This window comes from Lolium rigidum, chromosome 6, assembly GCF_022539505.1.
Source record: "Lolium rigidum isolate FL_2022 chromosome 6, APGP_CSIRO_Lrig_0.1, whole genome shotgun sequence".
Taxonomy (NCBI): Eukaryota; Viridiplantae; Streptophyta; class Magnoliopsida; order Poales; family Poaceae; genus Lolium; species Lolium rigidum.
The window spans coordinates 359415053-359435228 of record NC_061513.1 but is presented as its reverse complement, the minus strand read 5'-3'; the positions used below and the strand labels follow the sequence as shown (position 1 = coordinate 359435228).

The 20176-nt window shown below is 44.7% G+C and overlaps 2 protein-coding genes across 2 annotated transcripts; one reads left to right on the top strand and one right to left on the bottom strand.

Annotated features, from left to right (window-relative positions):
- The first annotated feature begins 15 nt into the window (after positions 1-15).
- On the top strand, positions 16-1249 carry LOC124659274. The gene is made up of 3 exons (XM_047197196.1): positions 16-513; positions 611-796; positions 890-1249. Exons 1-3 carry the CDS (start codon positions 16-18, stop codon positions 1160-1162), a joined length of 957 nt encoding a protein of 318 aa, XP_047053152.1. The 3' UTR covers positions 1163-1249.
- A 27-nt stretch (positions 1250-1276) lies between these two features.
- LOC124659272 (pentatricopeptide repeat-containing protein At5g25630-like) lies at positions 1277-3574 on the bottom strand. Its single transcript, XM_047197194.1, has 3 exons — positions 3458-3574; positions 2423-3343; positions 1277-2332 (listed from the first exon to the last, which is right to left on the bottom strand). The coding sequence occupies exons 1-3, from the start codon at positions 3548-3550 to the stop codon at positions 1481-1483; spliced, it is 1866 nt and encodes a 621-aa protein (XP_047053150.1). The 5' UTR covers positions 3551-3574; the 3' UTR covers positions 1277-1480.
- Positions 3575-20176: the final 16602 nt, after the last annotated feature.

Here is a 20176-nt window from a genome sequence, read left to right as displayed (position 1 = left end):
CTCCAGCGCGTGACGATGAAGCACACGACATCGGACTCGGACGTGACGAGCCTGGCGACGACATCCCCGTCCCGGTCCCCGAAGATGTCCGCCTACTACGTGGTGAGCCCGTCGCGCGACTCCCGGGACGACGGCGACAAGTCGTCGTCGACGCAGGCGACGCCCGTGTACAGCAGCCCGCTCGAGTCGCCGTCGCACCAGTCCTCCCTCGGCCCGCACTCCAGGGCCTCCTCCGCCAGCCGATTCTCCGGGCCGCTGCTCAGGTCGCCGTCCGGGGGTGGCGGCGGCGGCAAGGCCGCCTCCCGTAAGCGGCCCCGCGGGCACGGCAAGGGGTGGCACGAGGTCGACGTGATCGACGAGGACGACGGCGAGTACGACGACGACGACGAGGGAGAGGTCTCCAGGGGATGCGTCGTCGCCTTCTGGTTCTCGGTTCTGGTCATGGCGTTCACTCTCGTCTGCCTCGTCGTCTGGGGCGCTGCCCGGCGCTACAAGCCCACTGTCGTCGTCAAGGTACATTGACCTCCATTGAACTTTCTGAAACTAGACTAATGTGTGTATCCGGCTCCTGTTGTAACGTACTGAAAGTTTCCTCACGTGTTCTCTGCAGAGCTTGACGGTGGAGAACTTCTACGCCGGCGAAGGCGTGGACCGCACCGGGGTGCCGACGAAGCTGGTCACCGTGAAGTGCTCGCTCAAGATCGACGTCGAAAACCCTTCCACCATGTTCGGCATTCATGTCTCTTCGACCTCGATCCAGCTCATGTACTCACAGATACCCATAGCCAACGGTCAGGTAGTGTAGCACCTCAAGAACATCAGAAAAACAAATTCCCCTTTCTGAAATGTCTTCACAATGTATAATGCATCCTGCTTCTGTGCTCTGCAGTTGGAGAAGTTCTACCAGCCCAAGGCGAGCCGACATGTCGCCTCGGTGATCCTGCACGGCGATAAGACCCCTCTCTACGGAGCCGGGGCTACGTTCTCCGACACCGGAGACACGGTGCCGCTGACGCTGGACTTGGTGGTGAACACCAGAGGGTATGTCATCGGCAGGCTTGTCAGGGTCACACACGAGAGGCGTGTGCAATGCCCGGTCGTCGTGAGCTCTCGCAGCGACAGGCCCATCAGGTTCACCCAGAGTGCTTGCAGTTACACTTAGGTTTTGCCTTGAGATTTCCTGGGTAATGAAAGGTTCTGATCGTGTAGATTCTTGAGGTTGTTCATGACAAGAGAACCATCTGATTAATAATCAACATCTGATGATAGCATTCTGTTGGCATCACTAATACATCACATATAATTTGATCCTCCTGTCACAAAACGAGGAGACAACATCTGAATCGAGTGCCTGCAGAAGCAGAAGACCAATGTATCTGCAGAATCATACAAAAATGACCAGCATCTACGGTCAGGAGATTGGGGGGAAGAATTGTGTTTTACACCAGTGTACATATGCTTGACAACAGAGCATGGCCTCTTAGCTGAGGAACACCATGATCTTGAATGAGCTGATGCCCTGACTGTACAACCCACCCTGCTTCTGCCATAGATTCCTGCAAAACCCTGACGATCGCATTCGGAGCTGACATGATCGTTGGAGCGGCAATGCTGATGCGAACTGTCCAGCCTTGCCTGTCCCTAGCGCGCTTGTCACCTGCAGGAAACTGGAATGTGATGGATGATCATTCCTTGCATGCTCATTAGTAGTTCCCGATCTTTGCAGCTTGCCATCATCGTCTTCATCCGAATGATGGTTTGGCTCGTTGGCGTTGTGGCGGAGACGATCATCAGGGGAGCCAGGCGCACGATTGCCGTTCTCGGTCAGGCCGACGGCCTTCCACGCATCGGCGACGAGGCTGTGGGTGCTCTGCTTGGGCCTGACGCCGGCCTCCTGCATCATCTGGAGCACCTCCTGGGCCTTCCACGGCTGCTTCTGCTCGCTGTATCCCCAGATGAGCGTCTCGAACGTCCTGAGGTTTGGGCGCACGCCGGCGTCGCGCATCTTCCGGTAGACCTTGGTGGCGTTGTCCATGTCGGCGACGCTGCACCAGCCGCTGATGACGGTGGTGAAGGTGACGACGTTGGGGCGGACGCCGATGCGGCACATCCGCTGCAGGAGCTCCTCCGCCTTGCCGGGCTGCTGCGCGCGGACGTAGCCCTTGGCGAGGATGCTGTATACCTGCGGGTCCGGCTCGACCCCGGCCTCCACCATCCTGTCGAACACCTTGTTGCATTTCGCCATGTGCCCCAGTGAGCTGAACGCGTTCAGCTGGTGGCTGTAGGTGACGATGTCCGGCTTGATGCCGAACTGCTCCATCAGCCCAAGAACCTGCACCCCATCAAAATGTATGCGATTCAGCAATCATCAGTGTGTAATGGAGGTGTTGTATGATCACGGAGCTGTGAGGTGTCGTCGTACGTCGTCGACGGCGGCCATGTCGTTGGCGTCGAGGAAGCCCTTGAGGAGGGTGTTGAAGACGATGACGTTGGGTAGGACGCCGGCCTCTTTCATCTGCCGGACGCACCGGAGCGCCTCCTCCAGCCTGCCCTCCCTGCAGTAGCCGCCGACGATGATGCCCCAGGTGCGCTCGCTGGTGCGCAGCCTGGCACGCATCATCTCCACCACGAGCTCCTCCGCCCGCCACGTCTCGTCGTTCTTGGCGTAGGCGCTGGCGACGGTGTTGTAGGTGACCACGTCGGGCTCCACGCCGCGCGCCCGCATCCTGCCCACCACGCCCCACGCCTCCTCCAGCCTCCGGTGGTCGCACCACGCCTTCACCAGGATGTTGTACGTGGTCAGGTTCGGCCTCACCGTCGACGCGACGACCCCATCGCCGGCGCCGCCGGCCATCATGTCGAAGATGCGCTGCGACTCCTCGGGCCGGCCGGCGATGCCGAAGCCCTTGATGAGCGTGTTGAAGGTGCTGATGGTGGGGCGGCACCCCGGGTGGTGCCGGCTCATCTTCCAGAAGGTGCTGGTGGCCTCGCCCATCCGCCCGGCCTCCACGAAGGCGTTGATCAGCGCGTTGAAGAAGATGGGGTCCGGACGCAGCCCGGCGGCGTCGATGTCGGCGAGCAGCGACGGGATGGACTCGAACGTGCGCTGGCTGGTCACCGCGGAGAGCAGGGTGGTGTACGTCACCAGGGACGGCCGGTGGCCCTCGTCGGCGAGGTGCTCGAACGCGGCCTGCACCTGGTGCGGCTTCTTCGCGTCGATCAGTGCTCGCATCTCCCGCGTCCGGCTGATCACTGCCTGGCACGCGTGCCCCTTGGCGCACGTCGTGCACGCGCTTGGTGCTGGCTGCACGGCGCCGCCGTCGACTTCCTGCTTCTCCTCCTCCTGGAACACACAAAAGGAACTCCTTGACTCGTTTGAGATCGCTAACCGCAGAAGTCACTGAAAAAACAACTGGATCTCTCTTACGTTTACACAAAGATCGCCAAATTCGCTTACCATGGAAGCAGATCCATTCAGCTGTTCTCCTTTGTTTCTGGTCTTGCCTGTGTTGTTCGAAGTTGAGGCCAGATGTATAGGGGTTTCTACCATTGTACCGCTATATGATTGTTCATACAAGATAGCTCCTCAACCTGGCCAGCAGTGTCAGGATTAAGGTGCCATAATTCAGAGGAATTTTTTCCAACACAGTAGTCTAGTACTCCAACAAAAACAGAGGGCACGAGCACATTACTTGCTCTACATTCAGTGTTACTGTAACTATATTGTGTAACTATATCGTTTGGAAAAAATATTGTGTAACTATATTGAGGGGATGTCATGAAGTGAAAATACACAAGGATGCGATACACAGCTTTTCGTCAGAACGCAGGAAGAGGGAGTAACACATAAATTGCAGTCAATTTTGCTTAAACAGGTTTAGTTAGTATCAGCAGGTAAGCGCTCATCGAACCAGTAACACGCGCCCCTCTCCTTGCTTTGTTCCTCTTATCCGTTCTCCGGCCAGGGAATTCAGCGAGGGCGGAGGAGCTCGAGAGGTTCGTCTTGTACCAACCAAGCAGAGGAGAAGGGCGAGAAGCACGCGCCGCTGCTCCGAGCTCGTCCCCCGCCGACTCCACGACGTAATTGGGCAAAACACAAGAGGTAGAAAATCTATGCACACTCCCAGTCCCAGCAGCAGGAACTCAACGACAAGGCTTGGCTAGGTACCTCATTCGCTGCCGCGGACGACGCCGCCGCCTGAGCCTCGCCGTGGCCGGTGTATGGCCGGAGGAGGAGCAGGGGGAGAGACGAAGGCGTGGCGGTGCGCTGCGCTCCCGTTTTCTTTATCCGCAGCGTTGGGGGGACGAAACGATAGGCGGGGCCCGGCGCCGGTGACAGCTTGGCAAGCCAAGGCCCATGAGGGACCCGCCGTATTTTCACTGAGGCAGCGCGCAGCTGCTTCGTCTGATTCGCTAGCGATTTTTTATATATAAAACATTTATTATTTCCAAAAATAATACTTGATTTCAAAATTTTGAGCAAATAATACACCGTCAAGGAATAGTACCCCGGTTAGAGGGCATCGGGGAAGCCGAACCCGATTAGTGGCAGTCGGGTAGCCAAACCCGAATCCTTCAGATTCTGTGGGTCACCTGCCGCTCTTGCCGATTCCAGTAGATGGGGTCCACTAACCCGATTGGAGGCAATCAGGCATACTTAACCCGACTGGTTTCGTCAGGCTACGCGTCCATGATTTTTTGCCCCGCCAACCTGTTGCCGTCACCCCTCTTTCCCGCCAATTATTCTTGGCGGCTCTCTATAAAAAGAACTGAACCGCAAGATTGTTTCGAACCGCAATTGTTTTGCTGCCATGAGTGTGCCCTGCTCGAACCAGGACTAGAGGCCGAGGAAGAAGAAGGATGCAAGCTTGCCCCCAGGCATTCGAGCGGAGCGTTGCTGGTGCGGCGATCTTGCGAAGGTGAAGGAGACTAGAAGACTTCTCTGATAAGTTTTGCATGAAGTTCAAATCCTGGCTCCACGAAGAGGGGATCAGAACATCCTCCTCATTCTCATCTTCATCTGAATTATCGAATTCACCGAATTGATCGGAATCAAGCTCATCCTCCAGTCCATCCTGGTTTTCCTCGTCCATCATGTTCTGCATCTTCTCTTCTGCTTCCTCGCTATCAACCTCGCCACTACCATCATGTCCACATGTTGCATGACTACTCTGTCCAGATTGGAAACTGTTACCTCCAGCATCATAAGTTTGACTGCTCTGGCCTAGATGGAACTCATCCTCGCCTTCGTGGGATGTGACCTCCTTCGCCACGGGAAGTATTAAGGCGATGGGGTGAATTCCCCTACTCGTGGAAGCATGTAAGAAGCTACAGGCGCAGCTACACCGGAGTCTCCGGCCTCGCCGACTCACACCGGAGTCTCCGGCCCATGAAGATCAAGACCGGAGTCTCCAACCTACATACATGAGAGTCTCTGGACTAAGTGAAGCGCCATCCATAAGTCAATTAGGGCCAAGGCCCATGTACCCTCTTGTATACCTAAACTACCTGTACTTAGTGGCTCCCTATATATATAGGCTCCCACCTCCCGCTTCATTAGGACTAGGATACAATTGAGATGAATTGGCTTAGGACTTCCCATTTGGGATCAAGAACACCCCTTAGTAGCTAATCACTACCAAGTTGTATCAAGGCATCTTTATGTGATCGGTCTCTCACTCGTATGATTCTACTACGGTCTCTCATACTAGTGATTCTACCGGTTGCATACCGATCTCTCTCTCGGGAATTCTATTTCTACCTCATGTCTCTTCCAGAGAGATTCTATCGAAACGGTGGTTCGGGCTGCTGAGATCAAACTGGAATTGTATCGGGTAGTATTTTGTGTGTGTTCATCGTGTTCTTCGTCGTGTTCTTCCTCTCCCCCGCTTTCCCCTTGCTCAATTCGTGAGATCGGACCACACATCGAGGCTTAGCCTGCATCATATGGTATCAGAGCTCTAGGCTGCCACGAATTTGACCCCATCCTTTCGATTTTTGCCCCAAATTTTTTTCCCAAAAAATAGCTCGAAATTTGATCTCTGGATTTGTTAAGTTTTTTGTTGTTTTGATCCATAGATCTGATGTTGTTGGTGCTGATCTACTAATTCCCCATGTTTTCCCCTTCGATTTCGTCCAATTTGACTCAAATCTGAGTAATTTCCGTTCGTTTTGGTGGAGAGAGGAAGAATAGTTCCTATTTCGTTTTGGGTCAACGCTTGATTCCCTGCGGACCGCGCCTGGCCACCGACCGTCGGGTCCACCTCCGCTCCCTGTGCTCGCAGTTCACCGCAGCCAAGCCGCCAAACTGCCTGCCTCCTCGCGCCCACTCCGCAGCTCACCTGGCCACTTATAGTATTGGATATGATCTTGTGTATATGAAAACTAAAACTTCATGACTTTCTTGGATTTTTTGTTTCTTCCTAATACACATGTTCTACACAATAGCATCAATTTTCATGAAGATATAAAACTAAATTCTAGAACACCAAGGTCCATGTTGTTTTATCACCTTTATGCTCGAGGATGAAGATATGTTAAGCTTCAAGATGTCGATGTAATGAAAATGTATCCATGAACTTTTGTGACATTGATACGGTATTATATGATATTTGAATGCTATATGGTGTTTCCTACTTGTTTTACATTGATTTCGGGGAGTTTCATAAAGTTCCCATTTATTTGGTATTTTACTCTTGGAGGTATAAATACACCTTTTCAATGTTTTTGACTTTTCAGGAGCTACGAAACTCGAAAAAAGGTAATGTCAAATTGCATGCTTCAGAATTTTCAAGATGCATCCAACAAGCTAAAAAGGAGCACCAGAAGACCAAAACAGCTAGGAGATTAGGTCCATGTCGCGACAATCAAATGCCTTGTTCTTGTTATACACGTTGAGTCCACGGGCCATCAGATGCTTCACACGTTAACTCTTGATTCACCGATGAGATCTTCATGGGTCTTTTATTTAGGCCATACCGGATATACCAATATGAGGGACCCATTTAGGTGTGATCATATCATTAAGGGAACATGTATGGTTGTGCATATGTGTGCAAAATCTATCTCAAGATATTTTCTAGACCCAAACACGCTAGAACTATCAACCAATATATATTTGAAGATAACAAAGGGAATCATATACTTATAAACACATTGGAAGTATCCAACAAATTGTTGCGGGAATGATAAAAGTTCCATTCTCACATTTTTTAGACAAGATTTAAAAAATCTATCATGGTTCGTGTGAAAAAAAATTAGATTTTTTATACGAGTATTTTCTAAATGCAAGAAATTGGAATTGTATAGAAATAAATATTAGTTTTGTCTTACAATTTAATACATACTGGCATGGCAGCTACAACTAGAAAATGTTTGTTAAAACTATAAGCTGAATGAGTATCAGTGCAAACACATATATTTAGTAAAGAGATAAACTAACGCAGTATATAAACTTAGTATAAATAAGTTAGAATTTTCCATATTTTTTGCGATGAAAAGGGGATTTCATCAATCAAACAATTATCTTAAAAATAATAGGTGGTGAGATGGACCTCTTCGCACTCCTAGTATCAACCTGCGCAAGCTCATGAGCTACCATATTAACCCCCTCAGATAGTGCTAGAACCTTTGTTGTTGGAGTTTCATCGCTAGTCTCCGAATCTCGTACTGGTGACGTGATAGGGATCTATTCTCCTCATACTTCTTCAAGTTGTGCACTAGTGTATCATTGTACGGCTCGATAATTATGGTAATTGTCGCACGATCAACATGTTTCTTGATGACATCTAGGCACAATAAGCCATCAACTTCTTCTGAACTATGACATTGCTCACTCGGGATAGATGCATCTAGCAGTACTTTACATCTACAGCCATGAGCCACACCAGACCAAAAACACCGACATGAGTGTTTTGATCAAAAGTTCTATCCACATTAATCTTGGCTTACTCCATTGGCGGAGGTACATATTGAGGGTGAACATTGTCTTGCATATCCTAACATGTATTATATCATCATGGAGCTTAAGCGTGTAATAGAAATATTTATATTGCGCCATCAACTACATTATCGTGCCTTGCATATGTGAACCTGTCTTAGGTTCAAGTGTTGCTCCGAAGTTGGCCATTTCCTTTGGAGTGTAAGGCATCCCTTCTAGATAGTCATACGTTGTTGCCATAACCTACATCATCTTGCTATTTTCCATGTTTACTCAATGCATCACCTTAATGAAGTCATAGTCATCTCGTGGTATGTCTCTCTGCGACCGTAGAAACCCAATCAATGACCATTTCCTAATGAACGGGAGCTTGTGGTTATCAATAAACTCCGTCACAAGCCAACTTCCATCCCTTTACTTTATTAACATGCATGTGGGATACTTAGTCCTTGTGCTTGGACTCTTGTTCCTATATTAGGGTTCTAAGTGTCCTTCTTTTCTTTTGCATGGTGCCATGCTTTATGTTAGAAAATATTTGCTCTTATGATTTCTCATATAACTTTAGATTTTTCTCTTGCAAATATAATGTATGCCAAAATCTTCCGTCCATGCATAAATCGTGTAGTGCATCTCCGCTTCCTCCAAAGTATCGAATCTCATTTAAGCATAAGGCGGCTGAGGTGTGGACACAACCTCCTGATGTTAGTGTCATCTTTGTGCCTACATTGCCAACATACCCACCCTTGGAAACTTCATTATTATGGGCAGAAACCAAATCTGAAAGACTATATGTTAGCTAGTGTTAGCATAAGTTAGTATAAAAACTGGAGCAAGTTCTAGTAATGATTACGACACTTAAGTAGTAAAGAACATGGAAAGCTCTAGGATAGATCTTGGCAATTTGTTACTTTATAAAAACCATGCAAGATATATGAAATAATCTGGCAATTGCTTGTAGATAACATGGTAACTTCAATTTTCCCTTCTTTTTTGCAAACTATATAAAACATCCCAACATATTAGTAGGGAAGAAGCTCTCAATATAGAGGAAATAATATGGCAACTACTTGTAAATAGCATCGTGCATTTTCCCCACACAACTATATTGGTAACCTATAGGAAAATCTTAGCAGTTTACTACGAAACAACCTCACAACATATAGAAAATAATATGGCAACTGATTGTGGGAAATTCCATTTTCTAGTGCTTACTATAGATAACAATAATTGCTTGTAAAATATCATGGAAACTACTCCCTCCGATCCAGAAAAAGTGTCGGATGGTCCTATTTGCAAAAACAACCTCGTATTCTATCGGTTAGCTCTATTTTCCCCTCTCCCCAAAAGACTCCTTCCGCCTCTCCCATCCCAATTTCCCTGCGAGTCTGTGATGCCTCCGTTTCAATCTTCTGCTCCCTCCGACGCGACGACGAAGCCAGCAGCTCCCAAGCCCCATCCACTGCCCCTATTGATACGTCCAAAACATATCCACTTTCCCAAACACTTTTGCCATTATTTGCCCTCTATCTTGTGTGTTTTGAATACAACTAATGCGGACTAACGTTGTTTTCAGCAGAATTACTCTGGTATCTTGTTTTTATGCAGAAATCTAACTTTTGGGAAAATTCCCGGAAAATATAGAAAAACTAATATTTCACCTGAAGACCCCGGAGCCAGAAGACGAGACGGAGGGGGGCCATGAGGGGCCCACACCCACCATTGGCGCGGGCCAAGCCTTGGCTGCACCAAGGGGTGGTCTGGCCGCCTCGGCCACCCCTTCGACCTCTCCTTCGCACTATAAGAAGCCCTTGGACCTAAAAACCGAGGGGGGTTCGACATTTTTTCCAGAAAGAGTTCCGCTGCTCCACCACCACCAGAAACCCTAATTCGAGGACCAGAAGCTCCGTTCTAGCACCATGCCGGGACGGGGATTTGGAGGAGATCATCGCCATCATCGATGCCTCTCCATCAACCATCCATGATTCCCCCATCCATGTGTGAGTAATTCCCCGCTGTAGGTTGTAGGGGATGGTAGGGATTGGATGAGATTGGTCATGTCATAGCTATAAGATTGTTATGGGCATAGTGCCTGGTATCCGTTGTTAGTATTTCTGACATTGTTGCAACTTGCTATACTTAATGCTTGTCACTTTAGATCTGAAAATGTATTGAATCATGATGATAATTATTGTTTTTGATCATATCTCCAAGTTGTATACACATATTATTGTCCGGAACCCGAGGCCCCAAAGTGACCAATAATTGGGATAACCGGAGGGGATGGCTATGATGTGAGCATCACGTGTGTTCACGGAGTGTTAATGCTTTGCTCTGGTACTCTATTAAAATGAGTACCTTAATTACCAGTAGTTTCCCTAGAGGCCCCGCTGCGACGGGCTAGTAGGACAAAAGATGTCGTGCACAGTTTCTCATTGCGAGCACGTGATGTCTACGGGAGCTTCTATTCTTGTAGACAGTGTTGGGCCTCCAAGAGCAGAGGTTTGTAGAACAGCAGCAAGTTTCCCTTAAGTGGATCACCCAAGGTTTATCGATCTCAGGGAGGAAGAGTTCAAAGATATCCCTCTCAAGCAACCCTGCAACCACAAAGCAAGAAGTCTCTTGTGTCCCCGACACACCTAATAGGTGCACTAGTTCGGCGAAGAGATAGTGAAATACAGGTGGTATGAATGAATATGAGCAGTAGTAACGGCGTGTAGTTGATGGTGGTAATATGGTAGCAGTAGTAACGCAGCAAGAGTAACGCAAGATAAAACAAAGAAACAAGCAATGATAGCGTATTTAGGAACAAGGCCTAGGGATTAGACTTTCACTAGTGGACACTCTCAACATTGATCACATAGCAGTAATAGATAAATGCATACTCTACACTCTTTTGTTGGATGATGAACACATTGCGTAGGATTACACGAACCCTCAATGCCGGAGTTAACAAGCTCCACAATTCAATGTTCATATTTAAATAACCTTAGAGTGCAAGAAAGATCAACATGACTAAACCAAGTACTAACACAAAGCATGCATACTCGTCACCTTCACACTATGTAGGAGGAATAGATCACATCAATACTATCATAGCAATAGTTAACTTCACAATCTACAAGAGATCATGATCATAGCATACGCCAAGTACTAACACGGATGCACACACTGTCACCATTACACCGTGCAGGAGGAATAAAACTACTTTAATAACATTGCTAGAGTAGCACATAGATAAATTGTGATACAAAACACATTGCAATCATAAAGAGATATAAATAAGCACTTCACTACGCCATTCATAACAATGAGTAAGTATTCTGTGAAATATAGCCTAAGAGACCCACACGGTGCACACACTGTCACCTTTACACACGTGGGACAAGGAGTCTCCGGAGATCACATAAGTAAAACTCACTTGACTAGCACAATGACATCTAGATTACAAGCATCATCATATGAATCTCAATCATGTAAGGCAGCTCATGAGATTATTGTATTGAAGCACATAGGAGAGAGATGAACCACATAGCTACCGGCACAGCCCCGAGCCTCGATGGAGAACTACTCCCTCCTCATGGGAGCAGCAGCGGTGATGAAGATGGCGGTGGAGATGGCAGCGGTGTCGATGGAGAAGCCTTCCGGGGGCACTTCCCCGCTCCGGCAGCGTGCCGGAACAGAGACTCCTGTCCCCCAGATCTTGGCTTCGCGATGGCGGCGGCTCTGGAAGGTTTCTGTGGGTTTCGTCTTTTGTTTTAGGGTTTTCGCGACGGAGGCTTTAAATAGGCGGAAGGGCAGCCTCGGAGGGGCTCGGGGCCACCACACCATAGGGCGGCGCGGCCCCCTTCCGGCCGCGCCGGGGTGGTGTGGGGCCCCCGTGGCTTCCCTCCGGCGGCTCTCGGGTGTTCCGGATGGTTCCGGAAAAATAGGAACCTGGGTCTTGATTTCGTCCGATTCCGAGAATATTTCGTTACTAGGATTTCTGAAACCAAAAACAGCAGAAAACAGAACCGGCCCTTCGGCATCTCGTCAATAGGTTAGTTCCGGAAAACGCATAAATATGACATATAATGTGCATAAAACATGTAGATATCATCAATAATGTGGCATGGAACATAAGAAATTATCGATACGTCGGAGACGTATCAAGCATCCCTAAGCTTAGTTTCGCTCGTCCCGAGCAGGTAAAACGATAACAAAGATAATTTCCGAAGTGACATGCCATCATAACCTTGATCATACTATTTGTAAACATATGTAGTGGATGCAGCGATCAAAACAATGGTAATGACATGAGTAAACAAGTGAATCATAAGGCAAAGACTTTTCATGAATAGTACTTCAAGACAAGTATCAATAAGTCTTGCATAAGAGTTACTCATAAAGCAATAAGTTCAAAGTAAAGACATTGAAGCAACACAATGGAAGATTAAGTTTCAGCAGTTGCTTTCAACTTGTAACATGTATATCTCATGGATAATTATCAATGCAAAGCAATATAACAAGTATAATATGCAAGTATGTAAGAATCAATGCACAGTTAATCACAAGTGTTTGCTTTTATGATAGAGAAATGGGTAAACTGACTCAACATAAAAGTAAAAGAATGGCCCTTCGCAGAGGGAAGCATTGATTGCTATATTTGTGCTAGAGCTTTGGTTTTGAAAGCAAGAAAACAATTTTGTCAACGGTAGTAATAAAGCATATGAGTTATGTAAATTATATCTTACAAGTTGCAAGCCTCATGCATAGTATACTAATAGTGCCCGCACCTTGTCCTAATTAGCTTGGACTACCGGATCATTGCAATACACATGTTTTAACCAAGTGTCACAATGGGGTACCTCCATGCCGCCTGTACAAAGGTCTAAGGAGAAAGCTCGCATTTTGGATTTCTCGCTTTTGATTATTCTCAACTTAGACATCCATACCGGGACAACATGGACAACAGATAATGGACTCCTCTTTAATGCATAAGCATGTGGCAACAATTATTATTCTCATATGAGATTGAGGATATATGTCCAAAACTCGAAACTTCCACCATGAATCATGGCTTTAGTTAGCGGCCCAATGTTATTCTCTAACAATATGCATGCTCCAACCATTAAGGTGGTAGATCTCTCTTACTTCAGACAAGACGGACATGCATAGCAACTCACATGATATTCAACAAAGAATAGTTGATGGCGTCCCCGAAGCATGGTTATCGCACAACAAGCAACTTAATAAGAGATAAAGTGCATAAGTACATATTCAATACCACAATAGTTTTTAAGCTATTTGTCCCATGAGCTATATATTGCAAAGGTAGAGGATAGAAATTTAAAGGTAGCACTTCAAGCAATTTACTTTGGAATGGCGAAGAAATACCATGTAGTAGGTAGGTATGGTGGACACAAATGGCATAGTGGTTGGCTCAAGGATTTTGGATGCATGAGAAGTACTCCCTCTCGATACAAGGCTTAGGCTGGCAAGGTTGTTTGAAGCAAACACAAGCATAAACTAGTACATCAAAACTTACATAAAAGACATATTACAAGCATTATAAGACTATACATTGTCTTCCCTGTTGTTCAAACACCTCACTAGAAAATATCTAGACTCTAGAGAAACCACTCATGCAAACCAAATTTTAACAAGCTATATGTATTTCTTCACTAATAGGTGCAAAGTATATGATGCAAGAGCTTAAACATGAGCACAACAGTTGCCAAGTATCAGGTTATTCAAGACATCATACCAGTTACTACACGTAGCATTTTCCGTTTCCAACCATATAACAATTAACGAAGCAGTTTCATCCTTCGCCATGAAAATTAAAAGCTAAGAACACATGTGTTCATACGAACCAGCGGAGCGTGTCTCTCTCCCACACAAGCATTTATTCAAACAAAAACAAAAACAAGAAACATACGAGACGCTCCAAGTAAAGTACATAAGATGTGACCGAATAAAAATATAGTTTCAAGAGAAGGAACCCGATAATTTGTCGATGAAGAAGGGGATGCCTTGGGCATCCCCAAGCTTAGATGCTTGAGTCTTCTTGAAATATGCAGGGATGAACCACCGGGGCATCCCCAAGCTTAGAGCTTTCACTCTCCTTGATCATAGTATATCATCCTCCTCTCTTGACCCTTGAAAACTTCCTTCACACCAAACTCGAAACAAACTCATTAGAGGGTTAGTGCACAATAAAAATTAACATGTTCAGAGGTGACACAATCATTCTTAACACTTCTGGACATTGCATAAAGCTACTGGACATTAATGGATCAAAGAAATTCATCCAACATAGCAAAAGAGGCAATGCGAAATAAAATGCAGAATCTGTCAAAACAGTAACGATCCGTAAAGATGGATTTTATTAGGGCACCGGACTTGCTCAAATGAAAATGCCCAAATTGAATGAAAGTTGCGTACATATCTGAGGATCACTCACGTAAATTGGCTTAATTTTCTGAGTTACCTACAGAGAATTAGACCCAGATTCGTGACAGCAAAGAAATATGTTTCTGCGCAGTAATCCAAATCTAGTATCAACCTTTCTATCAACGACTTTACTTGGCACAACAAAACACAAAACTAAGATAAGGAGAGGTTGCTACAGTAGTAAACAACTTCCAAGACACAAATATAAAACAAAGTACTGTAGCAAAATAACACATGGGTTATCTCCCAAGAAGTTCTTTCTTTATAGCCGTTAAGATGGGCTCAAGCAGTTTTAATGATGCACTTGCAAGAAATAGTATTTGAAGCAAAAGAGAGCATCAAGAGACAAATTCAAAACACATTTAAGTCTAACATGCTTCCTATGAAGAGGCATCTTGTACACAAATGAATTCATGAAGAACAAAGTGACAAGCATAAGAGGATAAAACAAAAGTAACTTCAAGATTCTCAACATAAAGAGGGGAAACTTAATATTATTGAAATGCATATAACCATATTTCCCTCTCTCATAATAACTTTCAGTAGCATCATTGATGAAATCCACAATATACCCATCACTTAAAACATTCTTATCATGGTTCATATGCATACAAGTATCATTAAATTTGGCATAAGAAGAGTTATTCTCATTAATAGTAATTGGAGTAAGATTATTATCAAGAATTTGAACATGGTAAACAAATTGCATATTAAGGGAATTGTTTTTGGTAATCCAATCATGACTATGACAAGTTTCATAAGGATAGTTAGAACCTATATCATAGCATTCTTTATAATAATCATCAGAGATCGGGGGCACAGTGTCATCATAGGAAATAGAATAGTTATCTTCCACAGTCGGTTTATCTGTGTCCACACCATCATTGTTATTAGAAGGAGATGTATCAAGAACATAATGACCAGTAGCTAAAGGATTTTCAAACACCTCTTCCCCAAGCTTAGAGCTTTCTATATCATTATGGGAGGAAGCATGGATAGCACCGACACTATGGCAATTATTATCATCATTTTCAGAATTAGTTTCCCGGAGATTTGTAATATCAAAAGTAGTATGCTCATTCAAATCATGATCGCTAATGTATGTAAAGGGCATAGGAAGATCATCGTATTCAGATTCATTATCATAATAATCATTAGGAGCAACATACTTACGGTTACCTAGCGTTATCTCATTCACGCGGGGATACGCCGTTACCTCTTTCTTTTTATTCTCCTTCTTCTTCTTCTTCTTCTTCTTCTTCTTCTTCTTCGTTCCCTTCTTCTTCTTCTTCTTCTCTTCCTTCTCCTCGTTCCCTTCTTTAGGAGGAAGAGGCTCGAAGGGTGGCTTGTCCGCATAACCTGATTTACTTTCAGAAACAATAGAAGAAACTTGGGAGGATCCCTCCTTTTCATTAATTAGTTGAAAACACACAGCGGTCCTATCATATTTTGGCAAGGTGTCATCTTCTAAAATATTTTGTATGTAAGTATTTGTATGGCTATTATCAATGCAATAAGAAAAACACCCATGCAGGACATCATCAATATCAAGATCACTCATATGTAACAAAGAGATTTTTCTCGACAGTTCTTCACACCCCAAAAATAAAGTAAGTTCATCATGCTTATTAGGAGTAATTTCATCATCACAATACAAATTTGCAGCACTCATTGGGTTCAAATTATCATTGGAGGAGCATTGAAAATTAAAATGACCCACTTCGTGGCAAACTTCACAAATAAAAGGATAGAGGGCACAAACTTTTTTACCAAGATCATCTAGAGCCCTAAACCACTTTCTAGTTTTTTCATTAGCATGATGGATACAATATTCATCTTTGATTTGATTAATTCCACAAGGTCTATGTATTCCACAGAAATTAACATGCTTATAGGAAATAGCATTCTTAGGAGTTTGAGCATGCTTATTGCAATAATTAACAACAATTTCATTATTCATGCAAGCCTCTTTAAAAGGTTCATGATACTTATCAAAATTCTTTTTAGGCAATTCAAAATGAGAAGCAAAGGCTTTATAAAGATTTGCAGCAACTTGAGAGTCAAGACCATAAGTAACACTCATATTTCGAAATTTATCGGTATTCATAAAAGTTTCAATGCATTCATAATCATAATTTATACCTGACTCTTTACCTTTGTTGTTCTCCCAATCTTCAGCGTTCTCCTTAATCCGATCAAGAAGGTCCCTTTTAAACTTTTCTTTGTTGCGCGTGAATGATCCAGAACAAGTAGCATCCAGCAAGGTCTTATCTTGAAAAGAAAGTCTTGCATAGAAATTATCAATGATGATATTACCTGGAAGCTCATGATTGGGGCATTTGAGCATTAAAGACTTCAATCTCTCCCATGCTTGGGCAATACTCTCCCCATCATGAGGCCAGAAATTATATATTCGGTTTCGGTCTTTGTGAATTTCACTTGGAGGATAGAATTTAGAATAAAATAGAGGCACAATATCCTTCCAATCAAGAGAATGCTCATCCTTCAGCAGTTTATGCCAATGCGCCGCTTTACCGTGACAACGACATAGAGAATAATTTCTTCTTCACTTCATCCATAGAGATACCCGCACACTTGAATAACCCGCATAATTCATGCAAAAACAAGAAATGATCTCCAGGATGCACAGCTCCATCCCCTTCATAGCGGTTATCCATAACACGTTCAATAATTTTCATAGGTATTTTATATGGAATACTTTCAGTAGGTGCATTTAAAATATCACAAGCATCATTAGAGTTATCGCATATGGGAGATAAAGTGTTATCAGAGCAAATTTTCTCACCTAAAGATGGGAAGCTAAAAAGATTACAAAAACTAGCTTCCCCAAGCTTAGTCTTCTCCATAGCATTAGCAGTAATTGCATTCATACTAATAACATTGCTACTAGCATGCGAATAAGGTTCCATTGGTTTTTTAATGTTCGCACCAAACAATTCTAAATCAGGAAAAAGATTAAAAAGCTCACCAATTTTTTTGTTGTTTTCCATTATGCCTAACTAGTGAAAATAAAAACAAGAAACAAAAAGATGCAATTGCAGGATCTAAAGGAAATAGCTTCGAGCACTCACACACCGGCAACAATGCTAGGAAATAGCTTAGTAGTCGGAGGATGTGAATACCTTTTACCTTACCTCCCCAGCAACGGCGCCAGAAAAGTGCTTGATGTCTACGGGAACTTCTATTCTTGTAGACAAGTGTTGGGCCTCCAAGAGCAGTAGGTTTGTAGAACAGCAGCAAGTTTCCCTTAAGTGGATCACCCAAGGTTTATCGATCTCAGGGAGGAAGAGGTCAAAGATATCCCTCTCATGCAACCCCGCAACCACAAAGCAAGAAGTCTCTTGTGTCCCCAACACACCTAATAGGTGCACTAGTTCGGCGAAGAGATAGTGAAATACAGGTGGTATGAATGAATATGAGCAGTAGTAACGGCGTGTAGTTGATGGTGGTAATATGGTAGCAGTAGTAACGCAGCAAGTAGTAACGCAAAGAAAACAAGAAACAAGCAACTGATAGCGTATTTAGGAACAAGGCATAGGGATTAGACTTTCACTAGTGGACACTCTCAACATTGATCACATAGCAGAATAGATAAATGCATACTCTACACTCTTTTGTTGGATGATGAACACATTGCGTAGAATTACACGAACCCTCAATGCCGGAGTTAACAAGCTCCACAATTCAATGTTCATATTTAAATAACCTTAGAGTGCAAGAAAGATCAACATGACTAAACCAAGTACTAACACAAGATGCACACTCGTCACCTTCACACTATGTAGGAGGAATAGATCACATCAATACTATCATAGCAATAGTTAACTTCACAATCTACAAGAGATCATGATCATAGCATACGCCAAGTACTAACACGGATGCACACACTATCACCATTACACCGTGCAGGAGGAATAAAACTACTTTAATAACATTGCTAGAGTAGCACATAGATAAATTGTGATACAAAACACATTGCAATCATAAAGAGATATAAATAAGCACTTCACTACGCCATTCATAACAGTGAGTAAGTATTATGTGAAATATAGCCTAAGAGACCCACACGGTGCACACACTGTCACCTTTACACACGTGGGACAAGGAGTCTCCGGAGATCACATAAGTAAAACTCACTTGACTAGCACAATGACATCTAGATTACAAGCATCATCATATGAATCTCAATCATGTAAGGCAGCTCATGAGATTATTGTATTGAAGCACATAGGAGAGAGATGAACCACATAGCTACCGGTACAGCCCCGAGCCTCGATGGAGAACTACTCCCTCCTCATGGGAGCAGCAGCGGTGATGAAGATGGCGGTGGAGATGGCCGCGGTGTCGATGGAGAAGCCTTCCGGGGGCACTTCCCCGCTCCGGCAGCGTGCCGGAACAGAGACTCCTGTCCCCCAGATCTTGGCTTCGCGATGGCGGCGGCTCTGGAAGGTTTCTGTGGGTTTCGTCTTTTGTTTTAGGGTTTTCGCGACGGAGGCTTTAAATAGGCGGAAGGGCAGCCTCGGAGGGGGCCTGGGGCCACCACACCATAGGGCGGCGCGCCCCCCCCCTCTGGCCGCGCCAGGGTGTGGTGTGGGGCCCCCAGGGCTTCCCTCTGGCGGCTCTCGGGTGTTCTGGATGGTTTCGGGAAAAATAGGAACCTGGGTCTTGATTTCGTCCGATTCCGAGAATATTTCGTTACTAGGATTTCGAAACCAAAAACAGCAGTAAAACAGAACCGGCCCTTCGGCATCTCGTCAATAGGTTAGTTCCGGAAAACGCATAAATATGACATATAATGTGCATAAAACATGTAGATATCATCAATAATGTGGCATGAAACATAAGAAATTATCGATACGTCGGAGACGTATCAGCACGCACGACTAAATAGGAACACACGCCTATGGATATATTATGCTAGGATGTTTTATCATTATTACTTGCAATGCGTATGTCTTGCTATTATATGCTCTCTCATTCATGCAACGCCCGTTCATCCATTCCTGTGCCTACAATATTTAAATCCTAATGTTTACTGCAATCATCGCTACTACTAATTTTATTTCGCTACTGCTGTTACTTCACTACTCCCACTGCCATAAAACTGTTACCACTGATAAACTGTTGCGAGCAAGTCTATTTTCATGTGCAGGTGAATTGGCAACTCATCTGTTAAAGCTTATAAATATTCTTTGGCTCCCCTTGTGTCGAATCAACAAATTTGGGTTTTACTTCCCTCGAAGACTGTTGCGATCCCCTATACTTGTGGGTCATCAAGACTATTTTCTGGCGCCGTTGCCGGGGAGCATAGCTTTATTTACAAGCCCACTTGAAGGTGATTTTGTTCGCTGCAATTTATTCATTATGGGGAAAGCTCCTGAGTCGAAGTTCCCTATATTTCCATCCACTACAAGAAGAGGTACAACTCTGAGCACCTCTGTCGCTCTTGATTCGCCATCTGTTATGAGTAAGCTTCTTACTCCACCACATGCTACTGCTACTTCTGCTGAATCTGATAATACTCCTGATGATTTTGATGATGCTTCTACTGTGCTTGATAAGAGTGGTTCGTTAGGTCCATTCCTAGATACTACAATTGATAGAGCTAAGCAAATTGAAAATGATGAAAATACTATTACACATGTTAGTTCACCTCAAGCTAGGGGGAATCCTAGCGATGATCTTGATGAAACTTATATTGAACTTGATGATGACTTCATTGAAGAATGTCATGCTACTAGATATGCAAGTGCTATGAGAAGTCTTCTTGCAAGACGAGCTGTT